This window comes from Rhinopithecus roxellana, chromosome 16, assembly GCF_007565055.1.
Source record: "Rhinopithecus roxellana isolate Shanxi Qingling chromosome 16, ASM756505v1, whole genome shotgun sequence".
NCBI lineage: Eukaryota > Metazoa > Chordata > Mammalia > Primates > Cercopithecidae > Rhinopithecus > Rhinopithecus roxellana.
In genome coordinates, this window is record NC_044564.1 from 103,591,347 (window position 1) to 103,612,279 (window position 20,933).

The window sequence follows — 20,933 nt, forward strand, 5'->3', positions numbered from 1 at the left end:
CACAGAAGTAAATTATGAACTGTCATTTCTGAAACATACTGGAGTAAAACCTGGCTTTCTTTTTTCTTTTTTCTTTTTTTTTTTTTTAAGATAGGGTCTAGTTCTGTCACCCAGGCTGGAGTGCAGTGGCACGATCTCGGCTCACTGCAAACCTCCACCTCCCAAGTTCAAGCAATTCTTGTGCCTCAGCCTCCTGAGTAGCTGGGATTACAGGCGTGTGCCACCACACCCGGCCAATTTTTGTATTTTTAGTAGAGGCAGGGTTTCACCATGTTGGCCAGGCTGGTCTCGAACTCCTGGACTCAAGAGATTCACCCGCCACAGCCTCCCAAAGTGCTGGGATTACAGGCATGAACCCCTGCACATGGCTTCTGGCTCTTCAAATCATGTAACAAAGGGGCAAAGCTGTGGGGAGGGTCATAAACGTTCTCTTTTTATCTGCATATTGATTGTGGGTGTGTTTGAAAAATCCATTGAGCTATTGATAACTTTTGCACTTTTCCCTGTTTTTACATGGAGATTCATAAAGACATTGCAAAACTGGGCTGCCACCACTGCTGCCACCTTTCCAGGATGCCCAGAACTGGTAAATTCTAGACCTATAAACTTGCAATCTCGCATAAATTAGAGGAAAGGAACAATGACAAACTTTATTCCAGGATTTAATTCACAGAAATGACAGAAATCATTGGAGAAAATAACCATGTCAAATGATACCTTATTGAGAAATTGCTAATTATTGAAACCAAGAACATTAAATGGGCATGCAAAGGTAAGGCACAGAATAGTGAGAAATTTTGGAATTAACCAGATCTGGAGTCAAGAACTAGCTCCATAATTTACTAAACTATATGACTTAAGGAAGGTTATTTTATCCCTTAAAACTATTCGTCATCTATAAAATGAGTTAAATAATACCTACCTTACAGGAATGTGTGAGGAATAGAATATACTAAAATGTTCTCCCTATATCTAAAATCAATCATGCCTACTATTATTGTGTAGAAAAGGTAATGCAACCTTATATGACACTATCAAAAATAGAGAAAAAGCACCAATAAGTCTCTTTAGAGCTATAACAGCATCTTTCATTGTGGTATCCTCAATATCTAATATAATGCCCAATACAGAGTTTCAATGAATATTTGCTAAAATTAATTATGTATGATTTGAGAGAGGCTAGCAGAATAGTCACATCAGAATTTAGAGTAAAACAATACATTCTGTGTGTAATAGAAATTACTATAGTCAGGAAGTCTTATACAAAATGGTGGTTTGATGTGAATGTAGGATTGAAGAAATGTATTTATTTTAATGAAGACTTAAGAGACATTTAAAATGTAAGATAAGAGAGATTAAAATTAATGATGTAAACTTCCCATTAAAATGACTTCTTACTAGCAACCACCAAAACAGCATATTCCAACTTCCTAATAAAATGCCCAGGAGACAGAGAAAAGAAGAAACGGTGCCAAGATGGCCGAATAGGAACAGCTCCAGCCTCCAGCTCCCAGTGTGAGTGACACAGAAGACGGGTGATTTCTGCATTTCCAACTGAGGTACCAGGTTTATCTCACTGGGGCGTGTTGGACTGTGAAGGCAGGACAGTGGGTGCAGCCCAACAAGTGACAGCCAAAGCAGGGCGAGGCATCGCCTCACCCAGGAAGCACAAGGTGGAAGGGAATTCCCTTCCCTAGCCAAGGGAAACCGTGACACACAACACCTGGAAAATCGGGTCGCTCCCACCCTAATACTGCGCTTTACCAAGGGTCTTAGCAAACGGCACACCAGGAGATTATATCCTGCACCTGGCTCGGAGGGTCCCGTGCCCACAGAGCCTGCCTCATTGCTAGCACAGCAGTCTGAGATCTAACTGAAAGGCAGCAGCAAGGCTGGGGGAGGGGCGCCCGCCATTACTGAGGCTTAAGTAGGTAAACAAAGCCTCCAGGAAGCTCGAACTGGGTGGAGCCCACCGAAGATCAAGGAGGCTGGCCTGCCTCTGTAGAGTCCACCTCTGGGGACAGGGCATCGCCAAACAAAAGGCAACAGAAACCTCTGCAATTGTAAATGTCCCTGTCTGAGAGCTTTGAAGAGAGTAGTGGTTTTCCCAGCAGGGAGTCTGAGATCTGAGAACGGACAGATTGTCTGCTCAAGTGGGTCCCTGACCCCCAAGTAGCCTAACTGGCAGACATCCCCCAATTGGCAGACTCACACCTCACACCTCACATGGCCGGGTACACCTCTGAGACAAAGCTTCCAGAGGAACAATCAGACAGCAACATTTGCTGTTCAGCAATATTCACTCTTCTGCAGCATCCGTTGCTGATACCCAGGCAAACAGGGTCTGGAGTGGACCTGGAGCAAACTCCAACAGACCTGCAGCTGAGGGTCCTGACTGTTAGAAGGAAAAATAACAAACAGAAAGGACATCCACACCAAAATCCCATCTGTATGTCACCATCATCAAAGACCAAAGGCAGATAAAACCACAAAGATTGGGAAAAAGCAGCACAGAAAAGCTGGAAATTCTAAAAATCACAGCGCCTCTCCCCCTCCAAAGGAACACAGCTCCTCACCAGCAATGGAACAAAGCTGGACGGAAAACGTCCTTGACAAGTTGAGAGAAGAAGACTTCAAACAATCAAACTTCTCCGAGCTAAAGGAGGAATTACGAACCTAGCGCAAAGAAACTACAAACCTTGAAAAGAGATTTGATGAATGGCTAACTAGAATAACCAATGCAGATAAGTCCATAAACAAACTGATAGAGATGAAAACCATGACATGAGAACTACGTGACAAATGCACAAGCTTCAGTAACCGAATCGATCAACTGGAAGAAAGGGTATCAGTGATTGAAGATCAAATGAATGAAATGAAGTGAGAAGAGAAGTTTAGAGAAAAAAGAGTAAAAATAAATGAACAAAGACTCCAAGAAATATGGGACTATGTGAAAAGACCAAATCTACACCTGATTGGTGTACCTGAAAGTGGCAGGGAGAATGGAACCAAGTTGGAAAACACTCTGCAGGATATTATCCAGGAGAACTTTCCCAACCTAGCAAGGCAGGCCAACATTCAAATTCAGGAAACACAGCGAACGCCACAAAGATACTCCTCGAGAAGAGCAACTCCAAGACACATAATTGTCAGATTCACCAAAGTTGAAATGAAGGAAAAAATGTTAAGGACAGCCAGAGAGAAAGGTCGGGTTACCCACAAAGGGAAGCCCATCAGACTAACAGTGGATCTCTCAGCAGAAACTCTACAAGCCAAAAGAGAATGCGGGCCAATATTCAACATTCTTAAGAATTTTCAACACAGAATTTCATATCCAGCCAAACTAAGTTTCAGGAGTGAAGGAGAAATAAAATCCTTTGCAGAGAAGCAAATGCTGAGAGATTTTGTCACCACCTGGCCTGCCCTACAAGAGCTCCTGAAGGAAGCACTAAACATGGAAAGGAACAACCAGTACCAGCCACTGCAAAAACATGCCAAAATGTAAAGACCATCAATGCTAGGAAGAAACTGCATCAACTAACGAGCAAAATAACCAGCTAACATCATAATTACAGGATCAAGTTCACACATAACAATATTAACCTTAAATGTAAATGGGCTAAATGCTCCAATTAAAAGACACAGGCTGGCAAATTGGAAGAAGAGTCAAGACCCATCAATTTGCAGTATCCAGGAAACCCATCTCACATGCAGAGACACACACAGGCTCAAAATAAAGGGATGGAGGAAGATCTACCAAGCAAATGGAAAACAAAAAAAGGCAGGGAATGCAATGCTAGTCTCTGACAAAACAGACTTTAAACCAACAAAGATCAAAAGAGACAAAGAAGGCCATTACATAATGGTAAAGGGATCAATTCAACAAGAAGAGCTAACTATCCTAAATATATATGCACCCAATACAGGAGCACCCAGATTCATAAAGCAAGTCCTTAGAGACTTACAAAGAGACTTAGACTCCCACACAATAATACTGGGAGACTTTAACACCCCACTGTCAACATTAGACAGATCAACGAGACAGAAAGTTAACAAGGATATCCAGGAATTGAACTCAACTCTGCACCAAGCAGACCTAATAGACATCTACAGAACTCTCCACCCCAAGTCAACAGAATATACATTCTTCTCAGCATCACAATGCACTTATTCCAAAATTGACCCACATAGTTGGAAGTAAAGCACTACTCAGCAAATGTAAAAGAACAGAAATTATAACAAACTGTCTCTCAGACCACAGTGCAATCAAACTAGAACTCAGGATTAAGAAACTCAATCAAAACCACTCAACTGCATGGAATCTGAACAACCTGCTCCTGAATGACTACTGGGTACATAACGAAATGAAGGCAGAAATAAAGATGTTCTTTGAAACCAATGAGAACAAAGATACAACATACCAGAATCTCTGGGACACATTTAAAGCAGTGTGTAGTGGGAAATTTATAGCACTAAATGCCCACAAGAGAAAGCAGGAAAGATCTAAAATTGACACCCTAACATCACAATTAAAAGAACTGGAGAAGCAAGAGCAAACACATTCAAAAGTTAGCAGAAGGCAAGAAATAACTAAGAACAGAGAAGAACTGAAGGAGATAGAGACACAAAAAATCCTTCAAAACATCAATGAATCCAGGAGCTCGTTTTTTGAAAAGATCAACAAAATTGATAGACCGCTAGAAAGACTAGTAAAGAAGAAAACAGAGAAGAATCAAATAGACTCAATAAAAAAATGATAAAGGGGATAACACCATCGACCCCAAAGAAATACAAACTACCATCAGAGAATACTATAAACACCTCTACGCAAAACCTAGAAGAAATGGATAAATTCCTGGACACATACACTCTCCCAAGACTAAACCAGGAAGAAGTTGAATCCCTGAACAGACCAATAACAGGCTCTGAAATTGAGGCAATAATTGTCTACCAACCAAAAAAAGTCCAGGACCAGACTGATTCACAGCCGAATTCTACCAGAGGTACAAGGAGGAGCTGGTACCATTCCTTCCGAAATTATTCCAATCAACAGAAAAAGAGGGAATCCTCCCTAGCTCATTTTATGATACCAACATCATCCTGATACCAAAGCCTGGCAGAGATACAACAAAAAAAGAGAATTTTAGACCAATATCCCTGATGAACATCAATGCAAAAATCCTCAATAAAATACTGGCAACCCAAATCCAGCAGCACATCAAAAAGCTTATCCACCATGATCAAGTGGGCTTCATTCCTGGGATGCAAGGCTGGTTCAACATACGCAAATCAATAAACGTAATCCATCATATAAACAGAACCAAAGACAAAAACTACATGATTATCTCAATAGATGCAGAAAAGGCCTTTGACAAAATTCAACAGCCCTTCATGCTAAAAACTCTCAATAAATTCGGTATTGATGGAACATACCTCAAAATAATAAGAGCTATTTATGACAAACCCACAGCCAATATCATACTGAATGGGCAAAAACTGGAAGCATTCCCCTTGAAAACTGGCACATGACAGGGATGCCCTCTCACCACTCCTATTCAACATAGTGTTGGAAGTTCTGGCCAGGGCAATCAGGCAAGAGAAAGAAAGGAGGCAATCAGGCAAGTTAGGAAAAGAGGAAGTCAAATTGTCCCTGTTTGCAGATGATATGATGGTATATTTAGAAAACCCCATAATCTCAGCCCAAAATCTCCTTAAGCTGATAAGCAACTTCAGCAAAGTCTCAGGATACAAAATCAATGTGCAAAAGTCACTAGCATTCTTATACACCAATAACAGACAAACAGAGAGCCAAATCATGAGTGAACTCCCATTCACAATTGCTTCAAAGAGAATAAAATACCTAGAAATCCAACTTACATGGGATGTGAAGGACCTCTTCAAGGAGAACTACAAACCACTGCTCAATGAAATAAAAGAGGACACAAACAAATGGAAGAACATTCCATGCTCATGGATAGAATCAATATCGTGAAAATGGCCATACTGCCCAAGGTAATTTATAGATTCAATGCCATCCCCAAGCTACCAATGACTTTCTTCACAGAATTGGAAAAAACTACTTTAAAGTTCATATGGAACCAAAAAAGAGCCCACATTGCCCAGACAGTCCCAAGCCAAAAGAACAAAGCTGGAGGCATCACACTACCTAACTTCAAACTATACTACAAGGCTACAGTAACCAAAACAGCATGGTACTGGTACCAAAGCAGAGATATAGACCAATGGAACACAACAGAGCCCTCAGAAATAATACCACACATCTACAACCATCTGATCTTTGACAAACCTGACAAAAACAAGAAATGGGGAAAGGATTCTCTATTTAATAAATGGTGCTGGGAAAACTGGCTAGCTATATGTAGAAAGCCGAAACCGGATCACTTCCTTACACCTTATACAAAAATTAATTCAAGATGGATTAGAGACTTAAATGTTAGACCTAAAACCATAAAAATCCTAGAAGAAAACCTAGGCAATACCATTCAGGACATAGGCATGGGCAAGGACTTCATGTCTAAAACACCAAAAGCAACGGCAACAAAAGCCAAAATTGACAAATGGGATCTAATTAAACTAAAGAGCTTCTGCACACCAAAAGAAACTACCATCAGAGTGAACAGGCCACCTACAGAATGGGAGTAAATTTTTGCAATCTACTCATCTGACAAAGGGCTAATATCCAGAACCTACAAAGAACTCAAACAAATTTATAAGAAAAAAAAAAAGGAGGGCGGAGCAAGATGGCCGAATAGGAACAGCTCCAGTCTCCAACTCCCAGCGCAAGCGACACAGAAGACCGGTGATTTCTGCATTTTCAACTGAGGTACTGGGGTCATCTCACTAGGGAGTGCCGGACAATCGGTGCTGGTCAGCTGCTGCAGCCTGACCAGCGAGAGCTGAAGCAGGGCGAGGCATCGCCTCACCTGGAAGCGCAAGGGGGAAGGGGATCCGTTTTCCTAGCCAGGGGAACTGAGACACACAACACCTGGAAAATCGGGTAACTCCCACCCCAATACTGCGCTGTAAGCATACAGGCACACCAGAATATATCCCACACCTGGCCGGGAGGGTCCCACGCCCACGAAGCCTCCCTCACTGCTAACACAGCAGTCTGCCGCGATCTATCCGCAAGGCAGCAGCGAGGCTGGGGGAGGGGCGCCCGCCATTCCTGAGGCTTAAGTAGGTAAACAAAGCCTCTGGGAAGCTCGAACTGGGTGGAGCTCACAGCAGCTCAAGGAAGCCTGCCTGTCTCTGTAGTCTCCACCTCTGGGGACAGCGCACAGCTGAAGACCAACAGGGGAAGTAGCAGGAGCCGGTGCAGACGCGAACGACTCTGTCTGACAGCTTTGGGGAGAGCCGTGGATCTCCCAACGCGGAGGTTGAGATCTGAGAACGGACAGACTGCCTGCTCAGGTGTGTCCCTGACCCCTGAGTAGCCTAGCTGGGAGAAATCCCCCACTAGGGGCAGTCTGACACCCCACACCTCACAGGGTGGAGTACACCCCTGAGAGGAAACTTCCAAAGGAAGAATCAGACAGGTACACTCGCTGTTCAGCAATATTCTATCTTCGGCAACCTCTGCTGCTGATACCCAGGCAAACAGGGTCTGGAGTGGACCTCAAGCAATCTCCAACAGACCAACAGACAGTCCTTTTGACTGTCAGAAGGAAAACTATCAAACAGGAAGGACACCTATACCAAAACCGCATCAGTACGTCACCACCATCAAAGACCAGAGACAGATAAAACCACAAAGATGGGGAAGAAGCAGGGCAGAAAAGCTGGAAATTCAAAAAATAAGAGCGCATCTCCCCCTGCAAAGGAGCGCAGCCCATCGCCAGCAACGGATCAAAGCTGGTCAGAGAATGACTTGGACGAGAGGAGAGAAGAAGGCTTCAGTCTATCAAACTTATCAGAGCTAAAGGAGGAATTACGTACCCAGCGCAAAGAAACTAAAAATCTTGAAAAAAGAGTGGAAGAATTGACAGCTAGACTAATTAATGCAGAGAAGATCATAAACGAAATGACAGAGATGAAAACCATGACACGAGAAATACGTGACAAATGCACAAGCTTCAGTAACCGACTCGATCAACTGGAAGAAAGAGTATCAGCGATTGAAGATCAAATGAATGAAATGAAGCGAGAAGAGAAACCAAAAGAAAAAAGAAGAAAAAGAAATGAGCAAAGCCTGCAAGAAGTATGGGATTACGTAAAAAGACCAAATCTACGCCTGATTGGGGTGCCTGAAAGTGAGGGGGAAAATGGAACCAAGTTGGAAAACACTCTTCAGGAAATCATCCAGGAGAACTTCCCCAACCTAGTAGGGCAGGCCAACATTCAAATTCAGGAAATACAGAGAACGCCACAAAGATACTCCTCCAGAAGAGCAACTCCAAGACACATAATTGCCAGATTCACCAAAGTTGAAATGAAGGAAAAAATCTTAAGGGCAGCCAGAGAGAAAGGTCGGGTTACCCACAAAGGGAAGCCCATCAGACTAACAGCAGATCTCTCGGCAGAAACTCTACAAGCCAGAAGAGAGTGGGGGCCAATATTCAACATTCTTAAAGAAAAGAATTTTAAACCCAGAATTTCATATCCAGCCAAACTAAGTTTCATAAGTGAAGGAGAAATAAAATCCTTTACAGATAAGCAAATGCTTAGAGATTTTGTCACCACCAGGCCTGCCTTACAAGAGACCCTGAAGGAAGCCCTAAACATGGAAAGGAACAACCAGTACCAGCCATCGCAAAAACATGCCAAAATGTAAAGACCATCGAGGCTAGGAAGAAACTGCATCAACTAACGAGCAAAATAACCAGTTAATATCTAATGGCAGGATCAAGTTCACACATAACAATATTAACCTTAAATGTTAATGGACTAAATGCTCCAATTAAAAGACACAGACTGGCAAACTAGATAAAGAGTCAAGACCCATCAGTCTGCTGTATTCAGGAGACCCATCTCACATGCAGAGACATACATAGGCTCAAAATAAAGGGATGGAGGAAGATCTACCAAGCAAATGGAGAACAAAAAAAAGCAGGGGTTGCAATCCTTGTCTCTGATAAAACAGACTTTAAACCATCAAAGATCAAAAGAGACAAAGAAGGCCATTACATAATGGTAAAGGGATCAATTCAACAGGAAGAGCTAACTCTCCTAAATATATATGCACCCAATACAGGAGCACCCAGATTCATAAAGCAAGTCCTTAGGGACTTACAAAGAGACTTAGACTCCCATACAATAATAATGGGAGACTTCAACACGCCGCTGTCAAAATTAGACAGATCAACGAGACAGAAAGTTAACAAGGATATCCAGGAATTGAACTCATCTCTGCACCAAGCGGACCTAATAGACATCTATAGAACTCTCCACCCCAAATCAACAGAATATACATTCTTCTCAGCACCACATCGCACTTATTCCAAAATTGACCACATAATTGGAAGTAAAGCACTCCTCAGCAAATGTAAAAGAACAGAAATTATAACAAACTGTCTCTCAGACCACAGTGCAATCAAACTAGAACTCAGGACTAAGAAACTCAATCAAAACCGCTCAACTACATGGAAACTGAACAACCTGCTCCTGAATGACTACTGGGTACATAACGAAATGAAAGCGGAAATAAAGATGTTCTTTGAAACCAATGAGAACAAAGATACAACATACCAGAATCTCTGGGACACATTTAAAGCAGTGTGTAGAGGGAAATTTATAGCACTAAATGCCCACAAGAGAAAGCAGGAAAGATCTAAAATTGACACTCTAACATCACAATTAAAAGAACTAGAGAGGCAAGAGCAAACACATTCAAAAGCTAGCAGGAGGCAAGAAATAACTAAGATCAGAGCCGAACTGAAGGAGATAGAGACACAAAAAACCCTCCAAAAAATCAATGAATCCAGGAGTTGGTTTTTTGAAAAGATCAACAAAATTGACAGACCGCTAGCAAGGCTAATAAAGAAGAAAAGAGAGAGGAATCAAATAGATGCAATAAAAAATGATAAAGGGGATATCACCACTGACCCCACAGAAATACAAACTACCATCAGAGAATACTATAAACGCCTCTACGCAAATCGACTAGAAAATCTAGAAGAAATGGATAATTTCCTGGACACTTACACTCTCCCAAGGCTAAACCAGGAAGAAGTTGAATCCCTGAATAGACCAATAGCAGGCTCTGAAATTGAGGCAACAATTAATAGCCTACCCACCAAAAAAAGTCCAGGACCAGATGGATTCACAGCTGAATTCTACCAGAGGTACAAGGAGGAGCTGGTACCATTCCTTCTGAAACTATTCCAATCAATAGAAAAAGAGGGAATCCTCCCTAACTCATTTTATGAGGCCAACATCATCCTGATACCAAAGCCTGGCAGAGACACAACAAAAAAAGAGAATTTTAGACCAATATCCCTGATGAACATTGATGCAAAAATTCTCAATAAAATACTGGCAAACCGGATTCAGCAGCACATCAAAAAGCTTATCCACCATGATCAAGTGGGCTTCATCCCTGGGATGCAAGGCTGGTTCAACATTCGCAAATCAATAAACGTAATCCAGCATATAAACAGAACCAAAGACAAGAACCACATGATTGTCTCAATAGATGCAGAAAAGGCTTTTGACAAAATTCAACAGCCCTTCATGCTAAAAACGCTCAATAAATTCGGTATTGATGGAACGTATCTCAAAATAATAAGAGCCATTTATGACAAACCCACAGCTAATATCATACTGAATGGGCAAAAACTGGAAAAATTCCCTTTGAAAACTGGCACAAGACAGGGATGCCCTCTCTCACCACTCCTATTCAACATAGTGTTGGAAGTTCTGGCTAGGGCAATCAGGCAAGAGAAAGAAATCAAGGGTATCCAGTTAGGAAAAGAAGAAGTCAAATTGTCCCTGTTTGCAGATGACATGATTGTATATTTAGAAAACCCCATCGTCTCAGCCCAAAATCTCCTTAAGCTGATAAGCAACTTCAGCAAAGTCTCAGGATACAAAATTAATGTGCAAAAATCACAAGCATTCTTATACACCAGTAACAGACAAGCAGAGAGCCAAATCAGGAATGAACTTCCATTCACAATTGCTTCAAAGAGAATCAAATACCTAGGAATCCAGCTTACAAGGGATGTAAAGGACCTCTTCAAGGAGAACTACAAACCACTGCTCAGTGAAATAAAAGAGGACACAAACAAATGGAAGAACATACCATGCTCATGGATAGGAAGAATCAATATCGTGAAAATGGCCATACTGCCCAAGGTTATTTATAGATTCAATGCCATCCCCATCAAGCTACCAATGAGTTTCTTCACAGAATTGGAAAAAACTGCTTTAAAGTTCATATGGAACCAAAAAAGAGCCCGCATTGCCAAGACAATCCTAAGTCAAAAGGACAAAGCTGGAGGCGTCACGCTACCTGACTTCAAACTATACTACAAGGCTACAGTAACCAAAACAGCATGGTACTGGTACCAAAACAGAGCTATAGACCAATGGAACAGAACAGAGTCCTCAGAAATAATACCACACATCTACAGCCATCCGATCTTTGACAAACCTGAGAGAAACAAGAAATGGGGAAAGGATTCCCTATTTAATAAATGGTGCTGGGAAAATTGGCTAGCCATAAGTAGAAAGCTGAAACTGGATCCTTTCCTTACCCCTTATACGAAGATTAATTCAAGATGGATTAGAGACTTAAATGTTAGACCTAATACCATAAAAACCCTAGAAGAAAATCTAGGTAGTACCATTCAGGACATAGGCATGGGCAAGGACTTCATGTCTAAAACGCCAAAAGCAACGGCAGCAAAAGCAAAAATTGACAAATGGGATCTAATTAAACTAAAGAGCTTTTGCACAGCAAAAGAAACTACCATCAGAGTGAACAGGCAACCTACAGAATGGGAGAAAATTTTTGCAACCTACTCATCTGACAAAGGGCTAATATCCAGAATCTACAAAGAACTCAAACAAATATACGAGAAAAAAACAAACAACCCCATCAAAAAGTGGGGAAAGGATATGAACAGACATTTCTCAAAAGAAGATATTCATACAGCCAACAGACACATGAAAAAATGCTCATCGTCACTCGCCATCAGAGAAATGCAAATCAAAACCACAATGAGATACCATCTCACACCAGTTAGAATGGCAATCATTAAGAAGTCAGGAAACAACAGGTGTTGGAGAGGATGTGGAGAAATAGGAACACTTTTACACTGTTGGTGGGATTGTAAACTAGTTCAACCATTATGGAAAACAGTATGGCAATTCCTCAAGGATCTAGAACTAGATGTACCATATGACCCAGCCATCCCACTACTGGGTATATACCCAAAGGATTATAAATTATTCTACTACAAAGACACATGCACACGTATGTTTATTGCGGCACTATTCACAATAGCAAAGACTTGGAATCAACCCAAATGTCCATCTGTGACAGACTGGATTAAGAAAATGTGGCACATATACACCATGGAATACTATGCAGCCATAAAAAAGGATGAGTTTGCGTCCTTTGTAGGGACATGGATGCAGCTGGAAACAATCATTCTTAGCAAACTATCACAAGAAGAGAAAACCAAACACCGCATGTTCTCACTCATAGGTGGGAACTGAACAATGAGATCACTTGGACTCGGGAAGGGTAACGTCACGCACTGGGGCCTATCATGGGGAGGGGGGAGGGGGGAGGAGGGAGGGATTGCATTGGGGAGTTATACATGATATAAATGATGAATTGATAAAAAAAATAAAATAAAATAAAAATAAAAATAAAAATAAAAAGAAAAAAAAAACATCAAAAAGTGGGCAAAGGGTATGAACAGACGCTTCTCAAAAGAAGACATTTATGCAGCCAACAGACACATGAAAAAATGCTCATCATCACTAGCCATCAGAGAAATGCAAATCAAAACCACAATGAAATACCATCTCACACCAGTTAGAATGGCAATCATTAAAAAGTCAGGAAACAACAGATGCCGGAGAGAATGTGGAGAAATAGAACACTTTTACACTGTTGGTGGGAGTGTAAACTAGTTCAACCATTGTGGAAGACAGTGTGGCGATTCAAGGATCTAGAACCAGAAATACCATTTGACCCAGCCATCCCATTACTGGGTATATATCCAAAGGATTATAAATCATGCTGCTATAAAGACACATGCACACGTATGTTTATTGCGGCACTATTCACAATAGCAAAGACTTGGAATCAACCCAAATGCTCATCAATGACAGGCTGGATTAAGAAAATGTGGCACATATACACCATGGAATACTATGCAGCCATAAAAAAGGATGATTTCATGTCCTTTGTAGGGACATGGATGCAGCTGGAAACGATCATTCTGAGCAAACTATCACAAGAACAGAAAACCAAACACCGCATGTTCTCACTCATAGATGGGAAATGAACAATGAGAACACTTGGGCACAGAAGGGGAACATCTCACACCCGGGCCTGTTGTGGGGTGGGGGAAGCGGGGAGCAATATCATTAGGAGATATACCTAATGTAAACGACGAGTTAATGGGTGCAGCACACCAACATGGCACATGTATACATATGTCACAAACCTGCACATTGTGCACATGTGCCCTAGAACTTAAAGTACAATAAAAAAGAAAAAACAAACAAAAAAAACTTACACTATCAGCCCAGACTGAAAACTATAGCCAATCACATGCCAGGGTTCAGGAGGATTCACATGTTTGTTCACAAGACAAATGGAGGTAAACAAAGAAAAAAATCCCACTTGTTGTATTACCTGATGTCTTTTATGTTTTTGCTTATGAAGCAAAAGTTACAGAGAAGGGTGGAGGAGTATTATCTTTCCTGGGATTTTAAAGCCAAAAACCTGAACCAAACAAAAATGGGATGCAGTCCTTCACACCTTAGGCAGAAAAGAGTTAATCCCCTTTCTCATTTTGCCTCCGGGGGCATTTTTTAAGATCTAGGCAGACAGTACAAATGATCCGATACAAATGGTGGGAAAGTAGGGAGTGAGGCACTGGCAGTGGTAGAGTACATACCAAAACAAAGTCTCAAGGAGTAACACATCTGAGAGGGTAAAGATATGAAGAACTCCGGTAGTAGTATATATATGAATTATAGTTTACTGCAGGTGTGAGTTCTAGAGAATCAATCACTGGGGGGACAGGGAAAAGTTGCCAATTAAGTAACGGATACATATTCTACGTAAAAATCTAAAAGAAATGGTGTTGGAGTAGGAGGAGTACACACATATTAGCTTCAGTTCTGAATATGAAAAAGGAATTCTGACCACATAAAAGGAGAGTAATACAAGCTACTCACTCCATCTACTGACAGAGCCTGAACAAATGTATCTTACTCAAAATGAGTTAGAAGAAAAAAAGACATATATGGGGTGTAAAAATTACTATAGGATATAAAGTGATTAAGATCCAGAAGATTCAAGTGAAATAGATAACACTTAAGAATTAGCTACTGGAGAATCCAGAGGAATTTTCTACAATATAATGTAAGCATTTACTCCAATAGATTTGGAAGTCCAAAAGAAATAGATGATTCCTGGGAGAGATATAAATTACCAAAACGACTTAAGTCTGGATTGGAAAAAAAATAAGATTTACCCATTAAAATATACCAAGAAACATAAAACTACATAGTTGAAGTCTACCAAATATCAAAGAACAAGCAATGCCTATTAAATAAACCATCCCAAGCTTAAAAAATGAAAAGCTTCCCATTCTATTTTACAAAAACAGCATAACCTTGGGCCCAAACTGAGGGTCACACAATAAAATAACCTAATAGGCTCATTTCTATTATAAACATAAATGCAAAAATTTTACATGAAGTACTGCCAAATCAAAATCCCTAATGAATTAAAATAATGTATCACGTAGTTTAGTCCAAGAATATAAGGATGATTCATCACTTTTTAAAAATGTAATAATGTAATTCACTACGTTACATTTTTAAATGGGAAACACAATATGATCTCAATAGATTTAGAAAAAAAAATAGCACTTGATAAAATATGTCACCTTCATCAGGATGGTGTAAAGATATAGGGATATCCTAGAAAGTTGGGAATAAAGTAAAACTTCCTTAAAAGTATCCCTCATAAAAACCTATAGCAAACATCACTCTTGAGAAAACTTTAAAAGCTTTCTCTTTAAATTCAGGAATATCAGGAGTAAGACAAAGTCACCCACTATCATTAGTATTCAACAAAACACACTTTAATATAAAGAGGCTAGAAAAAGAAATGGAACCCGGGTTCTTGGCTACAAGCAACAAAAACCAACAAACTTAAGCCATAAAGAATTCATTGAAAGGATTTCAGTAGCTCACAGAAAAAAATAAATAAATAAAAATGAGAGGCTAATGAAAACAAACAAGAACTAAGGACACTCCAGAGGTCTATGCAGGAGGGATGATCTTAGTAAAGGTCGAGAGCAGAACCAGTTCAGTGAGCATAGAGCATACTCTGTTGAGACCACTGAGTTCCAACTGTTCTATCCAGCCATGATCATACTTGCAAAGGAACATCTATACAACAAAAAATACTGCAGATAGATTAAGAACCTATACTTTTTTAGAACTATAGAATTTTTTTTAAAAAAGATCAAGGAGGAGTATTTTTATAACCTTAGGCCTGAGAAAGCCCTTCTTAAAATACACAAATCCCAATGGTGACATAGGAGAAAAAAAATTAATAGATTTTTTATGAAAAAGTAAGAATATTATGAAATTGTTTAAACTTCTGCCATAAAAGACAATATAAACAAAGTTAAAAGATAGCAAGAGTTATGGGTAAAAAGGACTACAGACATAAACAGAACTAATATCCATGATCCACAAAGAGAGTCAATAGAAGACAACAGCCTACAGCCCAATAAGAAAATGGACAAAAAAATCAAGCAATTTACAGGAAATACAAATGACCAATAAGAGGCACAAACTCATCAGTACCATGACAAATGTAAATGAAAAATTGTTTTCTGATCATCAGAATGGCAAGATATTGAAGACCAATAATAGAACTGTCAAAGGAAATGGGCAATCTAACGCACTTCAGGTAAAAGGCTAAACAGGTACACCGTTCACTCCTGCATCTGAATTCTATCATTTTTACCTCTTTACAAGTACTGGTACTGTATGATACTATATTAGTATTCAATAATCACATGGTTCTCAATTTTTGGAATCTCAGGAGCCCTCTACATCCCTAAAAATTAGTAAACAGATTAATGGTTGCCAAGGATGGGGGACAGCTTACACAAAAGTGCACGAAGGAATTTGGGGTGGGTGAGGAAACTGTTCAATATCTTGATTGTGATTGTGGTTAAATGACTGTATGTGTCTGTTCAAAAACACAGAACTTTATTAAAAATGGCGAATAGACTCTATGTAAATTACATCTTTTAAACAATCTGACTTAAATTTTTTGAGAACCCTAAAGGGTTTTGTTTATGTTGGTTACGAGTATCAATACTTAGCATCTTAGAAATTGTAACTGAGAAAATTTTAAATAGTTGTGGAGGCTAAAGCAACTCCAACATCCGCCATGTTGACATGATTCACCCCAGTTCTGGGATTGCTTCTAAGATTTATATTTTATCTACTGTTCCTTGTGTAAAAGTATATACTTACCAATCTTGCCCTTAGGTCAAACAACCTTGACGCTATTTCACTTACCATAAATCCTGCCCTTAAGCAACTGTCCTACACATCCCTGGTTGGGGGTTGGGGGTCGGGTAATGGGGGTGATCCACCATCTCCTTGGGGCCACCCAAGACATGGCTTCTGTTCTTAAGTCCCTTTTAAAGGTTTCTTTCTGAGAAACTGAATTCCTCACCCTCTCAGCTTCCTTAGCCTTTGTGGGTAGGACTGCATAGACCTGTCCACTATGCAACAATTGTTTTTCACGTTTTCACTTTTTAAAAAGTACATGTATTAAATGTTAACATAATGTATTCTTCCAGCCTGGCCAACATGGCGAAACCCCGTCTCAACTACTAAAAATACAAAAATTAGCCGAATGTGGTGGCAGGCGCCTACAATCCCAGCTACTCGGGAGGCTGAGGCAGGGAGAACTGCTTGAACCCGGGAGGCAGAGGTTGCAGCAGGGAGCCAAGATCGCGCCACTGCGCTTCTGCCTGGGCAACAGAGAGACTCTTTCTCAAAAACAATAATAATAATTATGATAATGTATTCTTCATGAAAAATAACTTTTCTAAAACAAAAAACATTTAGTGAGAAGAATCATAGTGTTGCACATTTTAACAAATGTCTGGCTTCAAATAGAAAACTGTTAGATTCTCATATCTACTTCCTTATGTTACAGTATCACAACTCAGCCTCTGGAAAACTCCACTGTACACTTTTGAAAAAATGAGTGACAAAGATAACATCTGCATATTATTATAAAAGTAATGTTAAACTGGCAGTGTCAGAGAATCCCATGGGTCCCTGGACCACAATTTGAACATCTGATTCAGCCTATACAAAAAAAAAATTTTTTTTTAATCAAATTCTGAACATGTAGTAGCAACAAAACTTTTTTTCAAATCAAGGAAATAATATCTTATGCAGATAATGTGTTCTACTTTAATACAGTAATACCATCCTTACCTAGGTCAAAATTTGTATCAATGATTTAAACTGAGCTACAAACTTCAACGTAAATGAAAAATATTTCTGAGGTCTAATGAGTTTTTAAAACCAGTAAGCAGTCCATAAAAAAGGTACAGCATCATCCTCCAGACCTCACTCATCAACTCTCTGTAGGGCAAGGTGATGAAAGACAGCAAGAACACAAAGAAAGTAGGCAAAGAAATGTCTGACCTCAAAGAAAGAAGAGGTCCATACAACTAAAAGGACAGTAGAATAACTACAAAAGTAAAGCAGTATTAGAGCAAACGCACCCTGGTGTAAAATCCAATAAAATACAACTACTGTCCCTTGATCGCATGCTGAAAGAACTCAAAATGCTGTTTCAAGGCTACATCCCCGTTCTGCAGATAGTCAAACTATGCCAGGTAACTCTTACTTGTACTGTGTTCGTAGTGACTGTGAAAAGGGGAACGCACTCGCTTCTCACGTGCTAGGCAGGATGTCAGGACACTGCGTGAAGGGGAATCCTGGTCTGGCTACAGGAGGCTTTTTGTTTCAGTGCTTGTACAACTTTCATAACTGGAGAGTAGTCCGCAACCATCTATTACTCCAAGAGACTAAGTCAGAAACCTGCTGTCTCCTCACGCGACTTTCAAACACTGTGCGACGGAGTGGCGGTACGGCCAGGAGGCCGCGCAAGCCCTGGGCTGGCGCGGGTAACTATAGTTCCGAAACGCGGCGGCGGCTTCTGTCAGTCCTGGGACTTCTGCGGGCGGCTGGCAGGGTCGACCCCGCTCGTCCCGGCTGCGGGGTCGCGGACCCCAGGTCACGCCTCCTTTGACAAGTACTAGAGCCTGCGTCCTCCCCAGCCCGTTTCCCCATCCGCACTCAGGAAGTCGGACCTACCGGCCCTTGGCGCCCCTCCAACTCTACCATCGAACTGTCTGGGCTAGCGGCCACTCAGCCGCCCACCCGACTTAGACGGTCCTCGCCGTCAGGGGCACTCTGAGGGGCCCGGCCCGCGGCGCCCCGCACTCACCCGGCTGACGTTTCATCGCCATCACTGACACTAGATAGTGCGCGATGTCAAAAAAGGGAAACATGGACGTGCGGGAGAAGGCCAGAGCCAAGTCGTCCCATGGAGAGTCCATAACGACCACCGACCGCGGCAACCGAAGCAGCCTAGGCGACTGGTTCCCCGCGCGCGCGCACAGTGAAGGGTAGGAGAGGGGACACCCACAGCCGCCCGCACCTCCGCGCCGGCTCCAGTCCTGCGCGTGCGCCCTGGCGCCGAGGGGGCGGGGCCGCTCTTAGAGGGAGCCGCAGGCTCACTGGCGGCAGGCGGGTGGGCGGGGCGAGCGGGTTCTCAGCAGCTGCAGGAGGCTCTGGCCTCGGTTCTCCTAATAAGGGTCCAGCGTCTTCCCCATCCTGGACGCGGCGCAGGACCTGAAGAGCATGCAAATGAACAAAACACGGTCCTCAAGGGGAGACGCTCAGAGTTGGATTTATTTCTGTAAATTGATGTCATTCACCTAACATTTATCGAGCAACCACAGTGCAAGTCACAGTGACTTACTGGAGATAAAACAGTAATATCCTGCCCTAAAGAACTATGCTTTCCCTGAAAGATATTTTTTATAAAAAGAGAAAAAACGCACATAATGGTACAAAATCAGGTACTGAGAGGTAAAGCTGCCGTGCGAGAGCAGTTCCTAGACGAAGATTACAATTCTGGGAAGTGGGTAAAGTGACATGTGACCCGGACTTTAAAAGTTAAGTGAGAAGCAAAAGCTAGGTGGGAGATGGAGGCGGGTGTTTTGGGTTGACTACAAAGTGAGAAATGAGGTTGGGAAAAGTCCCCGAATGGCAGACAAAGCCAGGCAGTTTGGCTCCAGAGGTTAAATTCTTGATCAATCAATATGTTATGCGCAGAGGCAGAATCCCTTCTCCTAATCATTACGCTAACCGGGTTGTTTGGTGGAGGATGAGGGCGTGGAAGTGCAACCAAGCAACAAGATTAAGAATAGATTGATGAGAAGCGACTGACAACGGAAAATCGGAGGGTATTCACTGGTCCAAGCAAAAGGTAGTGGAGGCTGTGGCAGCAGAAATTGAGACAATTGTGGGAAACATGGGTAGAAGCAGAATACCGTCAGTGAGGGTCAGTCTGTACAGGCCGGAAAGGCAGCATTTGTCAAAGAAAATGAGGAACAGGTGGGTAGGAGGATTGTGGTTGCATTCTGATAAATAGGAAACAAGAAGGAGTAGCTTTGGGTAAGAAAAAATACTAGCTTGGCAAACTTTCATTTGATGTGTGAACAGACCATGCTGGCACCAGGAAATCGGAGAAAAGTGATTAGCTGCTAGGTAGGTGAAGCAGCTCCACAGGAGTATGCACTGCAAGAGGAGAATTTTTTTATCTGAATATTTATTCATTAATTTTAATTCATTTAACAAAATGTTTTTTGCGTGCTTACTATGTAGCCAGCATTTTGCTGGATGTCAGAAGTACTGCCCTAAACACTAAGTGTTTAAAACGCAGGAAAATTGTAGTAAATCTCTACACTTCATTACTTATCAAGAAAGAATAGATTTGTTCAAATATTTACACGTGTGGTTTTCTAAGCAAGCACTTCCTGTAGAGAAAAGTCTTTAGACCTGTAGCACACTTTCTAGCAAAACTAAGGGGGAAAGAAAACACCTGTGAATAATTATACTTTCCTGTTTAAGTCTGTTCTTTCCATACTTTTTACACATTCCCTTATTTTTGGAATTTTAGTTTTGTGAATTTAGGCTCAGAGTTTGGATATTACTTCTTTTTCTTTTCTTTTCTTTCCTTTTTTTTTTTTTTTTTTTTTTGCTATGTAGTCTCACTCTGTCACCAGGCTGGAGTGCAGTGGCGCAATCTCGGCTCACTACAACCCCCAACTCGCTGATTCAAGCGATTCTCCTGCCTCAGCCTCCCGCGTAGCTGGTTACAGGCACACGCCACCACGTTTTTTGGTATTTTTAGTAGAGACGGGGTTTCATCATGTTGGCCAGGATGGTTTGGAACTCCTGACCTCGTGATCCGCCCACCTTGGCCTCCTAACGTGCTGGAATTACAGGCGTGAGCCACCACGCCCGGCCTGGATATTATTTCTTTAAATATTTTACATTTTAACAGTCTTTAATTTTGCAAAATATATGGTTAGTCTTTGGGCTTAAAAAAATACTTAATATGATGTAATCCTTAAGACATCACTGAGTTATGTGTC

At 41.3% G+C, this 20,933-nt stretch overlaps 1 protein-coding gene across 2 annotated transcripts in view; it reads right to left on the reverse strand.

Annotated features, from left to right (window-relative positions):
• Window positions 1-18,958, reverse strand: part of TMEM38B (transmembrane protein 38B) — a 90,626-nt gene extending 71,668 nt beyond the window's left edge. The window contains exon 1 of one of the 2 annotated variants that reach the window (XM_030920111.1): window positions 18,716-18,958. In XM_030920111.1, coding sequence (XP_030775971.1) covers window positions 18,716-18,827 — 112 coding nt within the window. In that variant the 5' untranslated portion in view covers window positions 18,828-18,958. The remainder of the gene's footprint in view (window positions 1-18,715) is intronic. The other variant, XM_030920112.1, reaches the window with a different exon arrangement.
• Between the last annotated feature and the right edge of the window lie 1,975 nt (window positions 18,959-20,933).